General features: G+C 36.0%; 1 protein-coding gene across 6 annotated transcripts in view; it reads right to left on the bottom strand.

The window, feature by feature from the left end:
• LOC127957628 (disabled homolog 2-interacting protein) overlaps window positions 1-18,057 on the bottom strand; it is a 128,178-nt gene that overhangs the window by 41,656 nt on the left and 68,465 nt on the right. For 4 of the 6 annotated variants that reach the window (XM_052556250.1, XM_052556252.1, XM_052556253.1 and 1 more), the window contains one exon: window positions 16,225-16,343. In XM_052556250.1, the coding sequence (XP_052412210.1) occupies window positions 16,225-16,343 (119 nt within the window). Of the gene's footprint in view, window positions 1-2,752; window positions 2,914-9,632; window positions 10,844-16,224; window positions 16,344-18,057 lie in introns of those variants that run through there. The other 2 variants (XM_052556255.1, XM_052556254.1) reach the window with 2 other exon arrangements.

The following is an 18,057-nucleotide window of genomic DNA, read 5'->3' as shown; positions in this document are numbered from 1 at the left end:
CACATTAACAAACTGTCTGATTAAACGTGCGATAAACTTTCGGTTTATTGTGATCTGATCCAAAGTTCATGGAAATTAAAACAAGATAACAGAAAATCGTTTTCTTTATTTTGCAAAAGCTTTACAGTTTTATTTATTTAGCAAATCTTGACAGTGGTGAATGATGTTTTGCTTCTATCTGTATAACCAACCAGTACTGGTATGACCATATCGCACCGGCACCTCACGTGCACACAGATACATATATATGGCATCTCTTCCATCTTTATCTTTTCTTTTTTCAGTAAAAAAACTCTGTATTTTATTATTATTATTAGGCTATTATTATTATTATTATTATTATTATTATTATTATTAGTAGTAGTAGTAGTAGTAGTATAGGCAAAGAAAAAGTTTTAAAAATAATATTATTAACTGGTATTTTTTGGGGGGGGAAAAACGGTTTTGGCACGATAATATTGCGGATGAAAGCAGGAACAGAAACAGTACAATATTCGATTTTACTCAGAGTGAACCGATTGGAAATTTGGCTCTCAGGGCTACAGACTGCTTTGCAACTAATAACAAACAAAACTGTTGGCTGACAACCAATATGACAATGGTATTGTTCAAAGTGCATCCCTAATAACTAGTAAATATATGAACTGTACTGTTGCAACAACCCCCAGTTATCCAGACTGACCTCCCAATAGGATTTGAAGAAGAGAATTAGAGTTGGGTGGGCTTTTACTCTTTTTACTGCATTTTGGGAAACTCAGTTGAACTGATTGGGTCAGTTTTGTAGACCCTGAACAAAGAAATCAAGCTAATCCAATGAAGCCTAGTTGATCCCACATTGATGTCAGAAATAGTACGAGTTGGATTAATCAGTGTAATGAAAATTCACTAAAGATCCATCTCTAATTTCAAGTATGAATTTACATTTGAACTGTTCAGGGATGCTGAATGTGGAAATGTACTACATTTACTACAACCTAAAAGATCCATAATCAAATGTGCTATGGAAATGTGCTCTTTAAATTTGGTACATTTCGGTTCATCAAGAAATTATTCATCCTTTGCACTCACAGTGCCCTTAGCATGGGTAGAAACACTTACAACAAAATACAGTTCACAAATCAAAGCAACCTTGAACACTACATGAAAGAAATGGGAGGAGAAAGAAAAACAGGAAGATGTGCCGGGACATGCTCCCAAACACACAGGCCATCACAGCTCTTACACACACTGCTTGATACACACAATTCAGCCTTTCAGAGCACACATCACAGGCTCTTTTCACATGCATTGAGTGTGGGTGTATGGAGCTCACATAGAAACAAAAAGTTTAGGTCATTAGCATAAATGCACAAGTTATGTGAGGTCACTGATAAATCTATTTCACAGCTGCTGATGAATGTTATTGAGTGGACAGTTGTTCTTTCCACAATTACATTTTTAAAATAAAATATAATGTATGTTTTTTTTTTTTTTTTAGCAATGACGGTTTATGCTAAAAAAAAAGAACATATACATTGTGGGAGTGGTTCAATTAGCCATGACAGATGGCATAACCAAAAGTGAAAAATAACTCTTTCATAAGACACTGAATACATTAAAACAGCCTTTAATCATTACATACAGCCATGGCTAAAATCACAATGTCAATTAATGCAGTATATGATTAATCATGTAGCCTGAGGCTCTGCTGTCATTACTGTGTTCTAATTTAGAGAGAGAGAGAGAGAGAGAGAGAGAGAGAGAGAGAGAGAGAGATCAATGCTCTTTGGTTGCCAGGGTTTAGCTCTACCCTTGAATGGACCGCAACTACGGAAAGGTGAATGTTTCCATGGCAACTAGCCGACAGGTACAATTTTAGCCCACCAAAAAAGAGCACAGCCCATAATGATCTACGGCACAGGAAATCATCACATTTAGTGAAGATGGAAAAAGAAAATTTGATCTATCCAGTTTTTAGCTGTCATTCAGATGGTCTTCAATCTATTCAGTTCTGCAACTGTATTAAGGAGGTAAACAGTGGTTCAAATCAATAAACAGTTGAAAACTGACCTTAAATAACAAGAGGAGTGAAGGGGCAAAGGATAGTAAGCACCTTATATTCACAATAGTGATTGTGATTCTCATTCATTCCTTCATTCATTCATTCATTCCCAAACTACCTCATTCAATTCCCCAAACTAAATATTTAACAGTTAACTAAAATATTTGTTTGAGGTCAGAGACAGACATAAAAAAAAGACATCAATTACAGCATCAGTATAAAAAAAAAAACAAAAAAAAAACAACTTTCTTAGGTAATTAAAACTTCAGTTATAATTAAATTATTTAATTAAAATTAATTGAATGGGGACAGAAAATAAATAATGTTTGTCGAACAAAATAAGTAATAAAAAAAACAGGGCAAATGTTATTTTTTTTTTTTTTTTTTTACTAAATACAAGCAGTTTACATCCAGTAGAAGCACTTTTTTTTTTTTTTTTTTTTTAAATGTAACCATTTCCTCGTCCCTTCTTAACATGTGCTTTAAAACACATTTTACGCATTAAAGATGGCATACTCTAATATTTTTTTATTAAACCAGACAAACAAAGGTAACTGTTTATGAAAAAAAGAAAAAATAGCCATCAATTCAACATCATTCATACAGCATATGTAAATTCATAAAACATAACAATGGACATTAATGTCAACTGAAGACTGTGTTCAGAACAAGCTTTAATACAAAGTCTAAAGAATAGACAGATTTACTTACATTAAATTGAGATTAAACCCAGCTCCATCAATCCATACTCATGCAACTACCGATTGCAAGCATTTTTACATTTCTGTGTTTCTGATCTGAATTTGCGCTTCGCTACATGGACTGTTAAGGGGAATTCTGTGTGATCTCTGGCTTCCGTGCTGCGTGCTGGAGAGGGAAGTTCCCATGGGATAACTGATAACACACCTCCTCACTCACACGCCCCATTTAAACAGATAGCGCTCGCTTTCCCACATCAAACTCAATAACATTTGAACTTTCCAGTATCACATCCCATGCCTCTTTCATTGATCCTAGTTTCACTTTTTCTGATTCAATCTTTTATTAAGCAAGCTTTGCTGTATGTTCCCAAATAATGTAGTCAATTAATGGACTGAAGCATAATAATTATTAGCTATATACATGACATGTAAACACATACATGTGGTAATGATCTAGTAATAGGGAAAAATTTTTTTATAAAAGGAAAGGACATTCTAGACATATGTAACTGAAAAAAGGAAGTCTGAAGGGTCCAAGACATAAAACATTCCCTGATCTATTATTGTGTGCCAAGCAAGAAAGGCCATAACATCAAGGACCAAAATATGCGGAACGGGGTTGGGGGGTGGGGGGTGGCTCTACTGCATAGAGAACAATGCAATTTTATGATGCAATTCAATTAAAATAACCATGTATTCATACATTTTAATTTTACTTGATAGAGGCAGCAGAATTTTTTTTTTTTTTTTTTGCATGGTTGAAATTAACTTAAATGTAAATTTTTGTTCAACATATACTTGGAGATACTTGGCGGATCTCCTGCAGTACCACCACTGACCCCCATTTCACACCCCTGCAACAGGACCAACATTTCCATCAGGATTTTCAATGTTGTGAAAAACAGACCTCTCCACCATTTCATTTTTAGTCCATTTTGTGCATAAAGTAAGAGGAAGAGGGAGGATACGATTTAGCTTTCATGCAAAGGCTATACACACAATCTCCTGCCCTCGCATCTAACATTAACACACGGGCCAAATGGACAATTTCACAGTAATATCATGGCAGAGAAACACATAGGCGATGGATGCCAGCAGCTCCATATGCATATAAAAAAAAGAAATAAAGATGCAGTTGGTGCCATAATGGAAAAGAGAGAGTGAAGGATCCTGGGAAAATTCAACACAATGACAGACTGAGGGAAGACTTGTCATTCTCAAGAGAAATGGGCTAAACGTGCTAAACAACAAACAAATTAGCCCTGGCCTGAACGAATCCTTTCTGAATAAGACAATACCACACATACACGTACGCCTTTGTCTTATCACAAGCAAACAGTTGAGCCCTTGGTGTTTACTGGGCATCTGGTTAAAGGCTAACCAAAGGTTGTTCTGGACTGGCCACTTCCTTGTTTTAAACCACATAAACAAACACACACACATGCTCAGTGACTTGCCAAGCTAAACGGTATTATGAAGCATAAATCTTTGACCCTGGTCTTCATTTTTGCTTTGAACTACTGCATATATTGGGAAATCCTCTTAGAAGCTCATTTACATATAGAACAACTATACAGAGAATCACTTAAATGATTAGAGTCATCTAATTTTTTTACACTTTGCTATGCTAATGTAATTTTACAATAACTCAACGAGACTGCAGAGTGGAGAGGCTATGATCTGAACAGATGGGTTTAAATGAAAGTATTTTACAGTGTTTTCTCATGTGAATCATTCGTGTGGAGGTGTAAATGTGTTTACGTTCACTGTCAAATTCGTGTAAAAATGTTTGCACACTTAAGCGATTTGTTTCTTTTTCGGAAACACGTTTCTCTGAAATACTTTTTCTAGGGATGAAAACAAAGCACCTGCGCAAACATGCAACCTTGGAAAGGAAACATTCCAGACAAGTTCTTTCATGCCCGTGAAAACAAAAAAAAGTAGAACATAAAAAAGGAGAGAGCGAAAGAGAGAAAGAGAGAGAGAGAAGCAGGACGCGATGACCTTCAACAAGAACAGGACTAATAGAAAGAACGGACATGACAAAAAGGTGGATTTTTTTCATCCATCATGGTTTTTTATATGAAGACAGGAGACTGACTTCTGTAGAAGCTTATATATATTTATATACTTGGCTTGTGATGGCCATCAGCTGACACAGACAGTGTGCACAGTGTCCATTCATTTACTGTCTTTGAAACCAATATGCATAGGATATGAAGACAAACCAGTCAAAATAATCAATTAACTTGGGCTTATGACAATAATGCTGCTGCACTGTTAAACTAAATCCTTTACAGCTGTCACAAATAAAATGAAATGAAAAGTGTTGATTGGAGCATTAAATTTAGAACGACTCATCATCATCATCCTTTTTATGCATTTTTACAGTGTTGTGCATTATAACCAATCAAACAAAATTCTGTATGAATGCAACGGCCAACCAGAGGCATTCTGATTAGTCATTGCTGATCCATCAGAATTTAGTTCAGTGTGCACGCTTGCTGACTAAACTCTGCACACTCCCCCATTATCTTATTATTCTGAATTATCCAGAAGTACATAATAAAAGTAAGAGATTCATTCACAATAATAATAATAATAATAATAATAATATTGTATGTATATATATATATATATATATATATATATATATATATATATATATATATATATATATATATATATATATATATATATATATATATATATTTTTTTTTTTTTTTTTTTTTTTTTTTTTGCAAGGAGCATGCACTCCTGTGAAATCCACTTGATGAGGAATTTACATAACGGTGAAATTTTCCTGCATGGATTTTGCATTCTTTTGTGTGTGTGTGTGTGTGTGTGTATAAAGTTGGAGCATTGACCAACACATTGCTAACACACTAAATAAAACTCTAAACTCAAATTGTGTAACATATTTTGTTACTATATAGTATACAATTTAATAGGATTAATAGTATTATTTAACATTATAAGTAATAAATAGCAACTTCATTCTCCCTCTTCATTCTATAAAAGTTTTGCCAATATAAATTATTTGATGTCAATAAAACCTATTAAATTGAAACTGATTATGAGATGAAAATAGTTCTAATTGTACAGTATGCTTTATCTCTCTGCATTTTTCTCTACTCTTTCTCTCTCCTTTATGTATGCAGTTTAAGAATTACATAACCGCAGTCGGCCACCCTGCCCAAAGCCAGGCCATTAACTATGCCGTCCGTTCATCTATTCATCTCTCATCCCTCACTCCTCCTCCCTTTCCCATCCACCCATCACTCTATCTAGCATCCTGGAAAAGCCGCTTACACACACTAGGCCAAAGGAGAAAATAACATGAGAACACACACGTAACACACACACTCTCATATACGTGTGCCGGGGCAGACCGAAAATCTACATACAGGCCATTACAAGCAAACACATCTATATCCCAGAGCTGCAAATGATTGGATTATTGATGAATCTGAGTAAATATTCCACTGAAAGCTGGCCGTTTGTGGCTTGGCTTCCTGTGACAGCTTTGGATCTCAGACGCTGGGTCCAAAAATGGGTCACAGGTCTGTTTACAGAATACAGGGGGAAAACTATGCTAAACGTAAATAATTAAGTGCAACTAACCATATAATTGTGTATAGTTAAGGCAGCAAATTAATAAATATACACACATTTAAAAGAGAGGAGAAACGCTTCCCATTTTGGTTGTTGTTAATATTTTGGCATAAAATATTCATCTGTCACTTGGTAGACACTAGCCAAATTACACATATGCCAGCATAGACAGATTGTGACATATGCCCTTATCCCCGAAAAACCATGAAGAAAAGTATGCAAGGTAAAAAATAAAAAATAAAAATGAAAACAACCTAAAGGCTTCACTGAATATAAGTTAGCTTGAAGCAACAAGGCTTGTGCCAACCACAATTTGTTTTGTGCTTTGAATTACTGTCTGTCGAGCATGGAAGACTGTTTTTGCCTCTGCAAAAAACAAAACAAAAAAAAATTAAATGTGTATTTCACAAAGTTTGAAAAAAGAAGTCACATAGTGAGACAAAGTTGCAGCAATTTTTATTACGATTAAAAACTGTTTTTATTGGATTCATTTCCTGTTCAGTCTGTGCAATGTTAATAATTGTGACAATTGTTGTTCTTGTACTGTTCACACAGTAGTATTATTAAATGTCACGTTTATCTTTTAAGAAGAGAAGGTACAGTTTTGGGTCACCACCTGATGTCCATTGTCAAATCTGGGTCTCAGCAACACTACTGGAGAGGCAGCACAGCTGTAGAGAAAAGCTCTCAACTCACGGCACACACATATTTTATTCATGTTGCCACTTAAAGGGACAAGACACATTGTGAAGGGACGATGACAATCTGCCAGTTACTGTCAGCACAACACAAGTATACAGCAGCAAATGTGTTTCTTGCACTGTACGTATGGAAAAGCTGCACTGAGAGCGGTTTTGTGGTAGCGCTGCCGTCATGTGAAGGGATCTGACTCACCTGACTCCAGCTGGACAGTTAATAAGATGACTATTCATTGTTTTAACTAGCAGACATTTCAGGGAAAAGAAATCTGTGGTTTCTTAAAGAGGGAGAGAAAAATGGAGGAAATTATAAAAACCGTCTGCATCCTGAATGAATTTAAACTGTGCATTTCTCATCTTTGTTCCCTGGACTTGGTTCGTCTGTCCTGGCAAAATTCGTTCCGGCCTGGTAGGACAGGAATATTAACAGCTTTAAAACGTCTCGATACGATTCCTCTGTATTTAACTTGATGCATAGCACTTACAAATATGGTAACATTCCATTCTGAGTGTGTCCTGCATGCAACACCGATCAAAGGAAATAAACAGGCTTCCTATGCCAGCAACTAACACAGAGCCCTTCTGTTCATTGAAAGTTTATGTCCCTGTTCTGATCCGAATGTCTCGGAAGCATTCACCTCGGAGACATCTTTACCCAGACACTCTGGTCAGGTTGAGCATTCAGAGGTGACCCTCTCCTAAAGAGAAGATGGCCTACCACCCTCCTTATGTTCCAGGAGAGCAGAGCAGTAGACATGCCTCAGCGGCGCACAACAAATCAATAGATGAGAGAGATTGGTCATGACAGTGCAATTAGAGAGTGACTGAGAGAAAACCAGGCAGGGGGAAAGAGAGATGGGCTTGATTCGCAGAGTCTATTGCAAGTTTCGAAAACATTTTTGCACACTACATTGTTTTTTTCTTGTCTTTTTTTATCTTCCAATCAAATCGGTTATCCGCCTTTAATTTTCTGTTCCAGCACAGCTGAAGAGACGTCGAACAACAGCTGGTACTGAGGAGACACTCTCCTCTCATTTCACACCATCTCTCATTCGCTCTCTAGTCTCTACTCAGTTTAGATGTGTTTGTCAAATAAATAAATGTGGCTTTTCTTACACACTCTCTGCTATAATACCAGAGCTTTCACTTTTTCCATTTGTGTACGTTGCATAAACAATCCGATTTCTTCAGAATTTCTTTTTTATTTAATTTAACCATGTGTTTTTCATACAATTAAAGCAGGACCATACACAAAATCATGTATTCATAAATTGCGGTAAAAAAAATCTAATCTAATCAAATCTAAATATAATCTAATTTTGCAAATGTTATGCAAAATTTACATAACCTAGCTTAATTGAAATCAAAAACATTATTCAATATGACTCAGTAAAAAACAGTAAAATGTTTACATTCACAAAATGTGGGAAATCAGAACAGAATAGAATAGAATAAAAATTATTTGAGTAAAACTATTAATATGACTGAATCATCTCAATGTTTGACCAATGAATGACCAGGGATTTTCCATGACCTTTCCAGTCATGTGCGATTACCGAATAAGGATGTTCAAAAATGATTTTGACTGAGATAAAATCACTGGAAAGAACTGACTCAAGTGAAATGTGACTCACTCAAAAAAAAAACGGACATGCAAGAAAGACTCGCAAACAAATCCGACTTAACCAATTCACCTAGAATAAATAGAGAAAACAACTTTAAAACCCCCTGATATTAGGTAGGTTTTACATTTATTTAGCTTCCACTAATGACAGTAAATTTAAGGGTCAGATCAGGCAGAAAAAGCCTCTTGGTGAAACGACACCACCCCTTCACTTTCTCCAGACAATGAAGTGTCGATATAACTCGCAAGGTATGTAAAGTAATTATTCATTAATCAATCTTTAAATCTATAAATCCAGGGAGGGATTAGTCTCAGTGTTATGAATGCAAGCAGCTGTTCAACTGAAATATAATTACAGACACACACATACATACACAAGCCAACAGGTTGAGAGAAGTTCATAAGCTCAAGCCATCAAAAAAAAAAAAAAAAAACCCACAAGTGACAGGCAGCCTGCAAATGAACAAGCGTCATCTTCAACGAATCATTTGAATAACCACAAGAATGACACGCCCTCCATCATACAGCATAAACTTTCAAGTTTAATTTAGTCAGATGCAGCCATTTAAACATCTTAATGCAGATGTGCTGCTGCTGCTGCTGGCCACAGTGACTCCACACTAAAATGGCATCAGAATTTAACCACATGAGTCCAGTGACCCAGAACATCTAATGTGACCAACATCCCCCATCACAGACACTGTTAGGAACAATTACAAAAGAATGCATTACTGAACAGTCCCAGATCAGAGCATGTGAATATAGAAGTGTGTGTGTGTGTGTGTGTGTGTGTGTGTGTGTGTGTGTGTGTGTGTGTGTGAGAAAGAGAGAGAGAGAGAGAGAGAGAGAGAGAGAGAGAGAGAGACTAGTTTGCATAATCTCATTATATTTGTGAGAACAACATGAAAACATTCCAAGCCAAAGAAGGATCAGGAATCAGACTGATCACTCACCAGCCATCCTGTGAATTCAGCACAGCAGCCGGGCACTGGAGAGAACGAGAGGACAGAAGAGAACTCTGGAGGGGAAGGGATCTCTCGGGTAGTTCTCAAAGCTCCATTTTTCTCTTTTCCGGCACTGAGCACTTCCCTGTCCCTGCTTCTCTCAGTCAGCACTGAGCAGTCTAACCGCTGCCGGTTGTTTTCTAGGGAAGGCGGAGCAGAGAATAATCTCCCTCTCCCGTTAAGCCCTTTCTTTCACCCCCTCTCACTCTTTCTCTCTCTACTGCCCTCTTGTGCTCTTTGTTACTCACCCTTCCTTTCCTTACATATTTTTTCCACTGTCCTACTTCCTGTGCTCTCTGTATCTCTCTATCTGGATGTGAGTTTGGATGTGCATGTGCTTATATAAATGGCTTAACTCTCTTCTGCAGACAAAACCTCTGTATCTCTCTATGTCTTGATGTAAGTTTGCATGTGCATGGGCTTGTATAAATTACTTTACTCACTACTGCAGACAAAACCAGAGATTAAAAAAAAATGTGAATCTCATATGCATGCCTTTGTCAGTCAGATGACTCCCTTTCATCCCAAATCAATACTCACAGATGGCTGTGACAGAGAACACAGCATATAATCAACCAAAACAACATTTTCTCCAATACTAAATAAAACGGGCAATTTTAGAAGCAGCCCTGGCTTTGTCAACAGTCATCTTCTAGACTTAAGCTCAGAAATCAGCAAGTAAACAGTCTGAAATGTTCACAGCAGGTCTGAGCCTGCTTGTGATAAAGCTTTTTTTTAACTCTAAGCTAACAGTTGGGAGAATGAAAACGAAATATGTTTTAAGGGTTAATGTCAGTAGGACTTTTGTAATTTTAAAAGTCTCTTGTTGTTCAAAAATACTCTAAAGCACCCCCTTACCTCCCAGTTGAATATATTTTAAAATGCAATTTATTCCTGACGGCAAAGCTGTATTTTCAACACTCATTAATTCAGTCTTCAGTGTCACATGATCCTTATGAAATCTTTCTTATATGCTAATTTATCTCATTAATTTATCTCAAGGAACATTTCTCATTACTATCATTACCGAAAACAGCTGTGCTGCTATATTTTTTATGGAAACCATTATAAAATAATGGTTAAAAGTATTATTTATTTAAAAAACTTGAAATGAATTATTTAAAGCAGACAGCTTTAACATTAAAATGTCTTTACTGTTACTTTTGATCAATCTGTTTTGCATAATTGCTTAAAAAATTTGTTCATTTCTTACTGACTGCAAACTTTTGAATGATAGTGTAGTCTATATGGAACACAGAGGTACACAAAATTACAATGCAGACTTTTAAATGCTGTATCATTTAAAGAGCCATGTTTAAAGTTAAAACCAATCAGTAAGTTTTTGAACAAATTATTAGGGTAAATGATTCAATGACTTGCTCAAATAGAGTGGGGGAACTATGATGTCAGAACCTAAAAAAGATTCATTAATTAAACATATACATATCCAAAACACAAATTTTGAAGCAGTTATGTTGATAAAAAAAAAAAAAAGACAACAGCAAAAAAAAAACATTATAGGAAAATCTAGAAGGAGGCCGCGTCGAATTACACGTCCAAGTTCTGAAGTCATAGTTCCCTCACTGCATAATTTCCATAGACAGTAAAAGAAATGGACACAGCGACCCCATTGGAACTCAATTGAGACAAGTGAAGCCTGTTTTTAGCGTTTTTTAGCACTTCCGTTTCTGACGCGCAGACTCAAACGAAGCTTGATAACGTCAGCAACCTGTCTGACAGATGTAAATCTTCTAGTAGCTGTGCGTGTAAACTGCCATCGTTAATCTTGCAGAGACGGCGAGCTTTTAATTATTTTGTATAGTATTTAAAAATATAACACCAGTACGCCATATTAAGTTAATTGCCTCCGAGCTTTTCCTCCTGTCTGTACGGTAATGCGACAGAGAGTCGAGTGGTTATGATGCAATCGTTAGCCTATTTTTTACAAAAACTGTTTATACGGGGCCATAATGTAACATAGAAGATAATGGAGCCCTTTATGCATTGTCGTGTATCTTTAGAAATAAATAATGGACAAACGGAGTCTTTAAATGCCTCAGATGTAACGTTATTCGCTGTCAAAGTGAAGCCAAAATGAATGGGAGTCAATGGGAATGCTAACGCAAGTGAAGTTCTGCTACAAGATGGCGGCACGCAGCCGACTTCAACTTCCGGTCGACTTCCTTGCCGCCTGATAATTTCATTGTTCTATTTCTGAATTAAGCTTTTTTTTTTTTTTTCAGCGAATGACTCAACATTTCACTTACTGCCACCTACTGGCATAACACTGTAACCTACTGAAAAATCCCCACCACACACAGACAAGTGAAGTGATACACAAAGTGAAAACTCCCAGTGCTGCTAACTCGTGTAGCCATTCAAATGTTAAGAAGAATTGTTCACTCAAATAGCGACAATAAATAGTTATTATAATTTATTAATAACTATTTGTTGTAGCCATTTGAGTATGCTACTGTAAATCACTGTAACAACTCAAATGTATCTAATGCATTATGAATGCGTGAAAACAGGAGACAGTATCAAAAACATCTTCAGTGATTTAAGACAGTATTATTGCACATTCAGTAGACAGCCATTATTGTTTTGTCCAAGCAGACCCAACGGCCGTCTTTGAGGCCTTATTAAAATCACTCATCACAAAAAATACATATTGAGCTTGACAGTTTGATTAAAAGTGGCTCCAGTTCAATCTTCATACTTCAGTCTTTCCTTAGGAATTAGTTCCTTTTTTTTACCGAATGAAATTTACTGAGCAATAAAGCAACGCTGAGATTTTTTTTTTCCCGTTATGACAGTTTCCTTGACAACATCGCCTCTTTCCTGCTCAAGAGGGAGAGAAACTAAGGATACGTGAGAGAACAATAAAACAAGCGTAGGAAAAACTGACTCAAATGTTCAAATGCTTTTAATTTAGATTTGACCCTGTAAAGTCATTAGAATCTATTAGCGCCATCTGAGAACATCACATAAAAAGCTGTGCCAGTCTAGGAACTTTATTAAAGTCTGTTTGTGTCTATGACACGAGTTGTGCGACTGTGAATCTGTGTGTGCTTCAAGAGAGATTTTTTTTTGTTGCTCCAATTCTGTCCACATGTTTATTTGTGGCATTCTTTTTTATTTAAACACGTGCTAAGTTAAGTTATCATTATGATTTTGGCTTTAAAGTTAACATATCATGGAAAATAAAAATAATTTTCCGTACTATATACAGATATAAACTCTGACACAGTTCATTCCTTAGTCCATCAATCATTTCTGAAAACTAAAGTGCAAACACACATTATTAAAAAAAATCATTGTGGTTATGACAGCACAACCATGAGCATATGATTGTAATTACATGTTACTGCCTCTTTGATATTCAGCATTCTGCAGGTCAACAGCTAGTCACATTTCTCAATAACTCAATAAATAATAATAAATAAATAAACACTCAATTTCTAAGGTCAGACAGTGGGTAGAAAATTGTCATATAATACTAAAGACTAAAAACTATGACGTTAAACTAGACATAGCAGATTAATGGTCCCTCTTAAATGATAAACAATTAGTAGATACCCCCCAATAATGTCTATTTGTGACCTTCATTTGATTTGTAATCAAGTTTACACATTAGGAGCCATCCTCTTCTCCATCCACCGGAACAGAACAGACTGGTTTATTAGTAAATGGTTTAACTTGTGGCTGGTACCTAAGTCTCCTAAGTGCCATCTGTGCCAAGAGGACAAACAGCACAAACTAAACGTTTCATCACATTCTGGGTGAACATTATAAAGAAATAAAGAGAATGTAAGCAAGAATTCAGAAATCAGTAAAACTAAACCTCACCTGCTGGACATACCGGCTTGCTTTCTACAAAAACGTTACAGAGAAAACTGTGTGCATGTCGATACTGCCTATAATAAATGTCCATTTAGATGTAACTGCCTTTGTATACGCATATCCCTTAATGTAAGTGCTTTCAAAAGAAGAGTCGATTTCTATTAACAGCTCTTGACTCTTTCTAATAGAAGCCACAATCAGACTGTCTGGTAACGCAGGGTCATTTTTCAGCCAAATGAATATAATAATGCAGAGATACACACACAAATACTCAAGCACAGATCATAAGCGGCACAAAAGTAAGCTGCACTCACATCAGCCGGTGCATTGGGCACACAAACTCAACAAAAATCCATTTTGCGCCACAGAAGTCCACAGTACTCATGCCCTATCTGTATCTGCACAAGCACAGCCATCCATAGTCTGCTTCAGCCAAGCCATGCTGAAAGCACAGACAATTACTACACTTAATCCAATCAAATGAGATGCTTCTGGGATTAGCAGCATCCGCACATATAATCTCATTTGTGTAAAGAATGGATGAGCAGCTCAGGCCGTGTGTTTAGAGCAGCGGGTGCTGTTAATGCTGCTGATATAGGGTAAAACCAGAGTTGTGACGGACTGGGAATTCTTAGGGTCTAAGCTAATGGCTAAAGCTAAACTGGGAAAATGCAGCCAGCTAATGCCCAGATTAATGAGGGAATCCATGCTGAGCCCAGATAAAGTACAAATTGGGGTTGTACTGTTTGAGAGCTACCAAAAATCTCTCTCTATATATGTCTATATATCCCCTCTCTCCCTCCCTCCCTCCCTCCCTCCTCTCTCTCTCTCTCTCTCTCTCTCTCTCTCTCTCTCTCTCTATATATATATATAGTTTAATATGGTTAATCAGCTGTCTGGTAGGGCTGAGGTCAGCCAGGTCAAATAAATGACTATTGCTTTAAAACAATATGGAATCCAGCTTTCCCAACAATGTAATTTAGTGAAATACTAATAAAAGTGATATTTTTTTGTAAATAATATAATGCAGAATGACTGCAATGCCATTTGGATCCGTCTGCAGACATTGCTGGAATCCATAGGATTTAAAAGCACCAAATATAAATGTTTAATAGGAGCAAAGATAAATGTTCACTGGACTAGAGGCTCCAAACATTTCATTTTGAGTTCCGCTTGGAGACTGCGCTTCACTGGCAGTCTATCATGACTGCTGTTTGCACTGGGAAAAAAAAGCTATTAATTGTTTATTGGACAGTGGGCTTTCGATCGATGCATTCTTGTCCTGCCTGGAAGCCTGACTTCTCTATAATGATTTACATTTAGTCCTACAGCAGACTCCCATCTCACAATACCTCACAATTAATGCCCGCTTTCAAGATTTAAACTAGAAAAGAAAATAGGAATAAACCGCTAGACCTGAAACTTGTCACGTCAGCCTATTTCTAGTACCACAACCGGACTGTTATGATTCTGCAAATTGTGAGCACAGCATCACAATTCAAAATAAATAAAGTCAAATAAAATAAAGCACAGCGAACGTTTCCAAATCAGAAATTTGCATAGAAATGAGCAAAAACTCGAGAGCAGAGCACAGCTGCAGTCTGTTTAAAGTGAGGGATATTTATGGGATAAGGGGACAAGAAGATGCATGAAGGAGCATCTCCGAGAAAGAGGCAGATGACAGATTGGACTGCAAAGCTCTGTTGGTTTTCATTGACAAGAGAGGCATGTCAAAAGTGACCTCAATAACCAGTCTGCATAACAGACACACAAACTTTCAGGCCACACACACACTTCACTGTGCAGCAAATTATGCAGCACGGACACAAGGAAATGCAAAATTGCACATTTACATATGGTGCTACTCCATAGGAATTAGCACACAGAATGCAAACACATGCAAAAATATCTATACTAAGACTCAACTGCCATATTCAGACACTCATACAGTAACATATTCATTAACATCCAGTTTAAAATATAAAACAAAGTTTTAAAATAGGTCAGAACCAACTGCCAACTTTTTCCAGTAACATGACCGTAACAAATGATCTCCAGTCAAGACAGTGACTGAAAGATTAAAGATGACATTTTAATGCTATTTTAAAAATCATTTTAACTATTTTTAAAATAATAGTTCTCAACCAGGGAGCATTTGCAAGTGGGCTGGAAAAACGCTCAAAATTAGTACAAAATTGAAATAAGTTAAAAGAAAAACTCAAAACATCTTATTTTAACTTGTTCTTTCAGCAAATGTAATAAAAAAAAAAAATCATTTTTATGATTTATTTTCTAGTTCTCTCTGGCTTTAAAATATTTTATTTGGCATAAATTGTTAGTAAACTCATTAGTCATAAAATTGTTTGAATGATTCTCAAATCATTTCACGTTCTAAAACTCCTGTAATTATGGAACATACTTATTTGAATTGTATTATTTATAATTATTTTGTTGAATTACTTGCCACTCCTAGTTTTGTAATAGGGCTATATATATATTGAAAACAAGCAGCTTTATTATTACAGAAAAAGCTTTCATTGCAGTCAAAAAGGTTGAGAACCACTGGCTTAAAACGATCCAAACACACAGATCCTCTATAGAGCAGGTTCTTCTGGATGACGTTAGTGGTGTAGAAATTGAAGACTTCTAAAAAGCATTAATAAAGATCAGAATAAGATGGAAAATTGTTGTTGTTTACCTGTCGTTGTCTACTGGTCTGAAGCCTGGCAGGATGTGTCTGAAACTGCTGTTCCTGTCCAGTTTAGGCTGACTCTTCGTCCGCTTTATTGAGCCCTTTAACCTGCGACTCAAAAACCCCTAATGAGGAAATGACAGAGAACAGGACAGACATTATGATAATAGCAACAGGCAGATTCATATAGATCTTTCACCACCATTTCATACATTCACTCACTCGTAATTATCCCACATTTTATACACCATTTTTCTGTGAAAGCACCTGTCACATTTTTTCGGCTCAAGAGTCAACTTCCTTTAAGCACCAGTTACCATGGAGACAGCAGGTTGGCATCAAGGGCATGGAGAGGAAAGGGAGGCATAAAGTGAGAAAGAGTGAAAAATAAAAAAAAATAAAAAAAGCAAAAACCTGATGGATTGTAAGAAAAGAACGAGAGTCAAGGACAAAATGCGATCCACTCATCTTCACTATAAGGCTGCTATTGTAGAGATAAAAAACGAGAAAGCGAGAAAGTGAGAAACGCAATGGAGAAAGATTGAGAAAAGGTAAAGAAAGAAAGTCAAGTCAGTAGACGTGAAGTTTCTGGCATGAAAGTGTTAGTAAACAAACAGAAAGCAGGCCGTTCCCCCCTACCAATTAACACTTCGGCATATTCTACATAATTAAAGCACCCTACTGATTACTATTCACAATATATGCAAATTATTACACACAGACATCTCTTAATCACAGAGCAATCAGTCAGAGTATTGCAGCCTACCGTTAGCTAGCATCGAAAGAAAAGAAAATCCAATCAGAAGAGGATTGAGAGAGACAATGACAAGAAGACATCTGAATAATAAACAAGCTCCCCTGTCCAAACAGAACAGAATTTGCCAAAATATTGATGCCGTAAGCTTCAAAGCTTGCTTTAAAGAAGGTTATGAGTTTGTCATTTCATGTTGCCAGGTTGTCAAGTGCTCTGAACGGAGTCGAGATTAAAACGATAATCAGTTTGACTGCTATTTCCTAAATGAATAAATTTTTTGAATAGTTATACATGATTAGAATAAATGGCAGTATTTTGATGGCTCTCTGAAGGACAGCAGTTTAGAGCTTTTTTTTTTTTTTTGACTTGGATCAAATATTACACGATCATTCAAAGTTTGGGCTCAGTAAGACTTTATAACATTTTGGAAAAAGTATCTCATGCTCACCAAGACTCCATTTATTTGATAAAAAAAAAAAAAAAAAAAACATAATACTGTAAAATATCATTAAAATGTATGGTAACTGTTTTCTATGTTAATATATTAAAATGTAATTTATTCCAGCAGAATTTTCAGCAAAAAACAAAAAAATGTTGAAAACACTTGTGCAACCTTAACTTTTTTTTATTTTTATATTTTTAGGATTCTTTTAAAAGAATGTAAATATCTTCACCACAACTTTTGATCGATTTTATGCATCCTTGGCTGAATAAAAGTATCCATTCAACTTAACAAGCAGCACATTATTGTAGGTCCTTATGTTATTGTAACGCATATGTTGTGATAGCAAACATCAGATTACAAATGTCTCTGTTGTCATTAACATTATTAAAATAAAAAATATATGTCAATCACACAGCTCAAAAGCAAGGAGGCACATTCATGCAGAAATTTGTTTAAACATTAAATTATGGTTTTAAATTAACCATAATTGAAATCACAATTACTTTACAGGAAAATGTCATATGATGACAGAAATGTTGCTACGAAGAAAGAATGCATGCATTTCTGAAAAAACATTCTTCCCCTTTTCAGCAATAACGACACAGAGCAACAATATTCATCATGAATTCATCATTCATAA

This window comes from Carassius gibelio, chromosome B5 (genome assembly GCF_023724105.1).
Source record: "Carassius gibelio isolate Cgi1373 ecotype wild population from Czech Republic chromosome B5, carGib1.2-hapl.c, whole genome shotgun sequence".
In the NCBI taxonomy this organism is placed as follows: domain Eukaryota; kingdom Metazoa; phylum Chordata; class Actinopteri; order Cypriniformes; family Cyprinidae; genus Carassius; species Carassius gibelio.
Note: the sequence above shows the minus strand (reverse complement) of the source record. Positions and strands in the feature narration are given on the sequence as shown.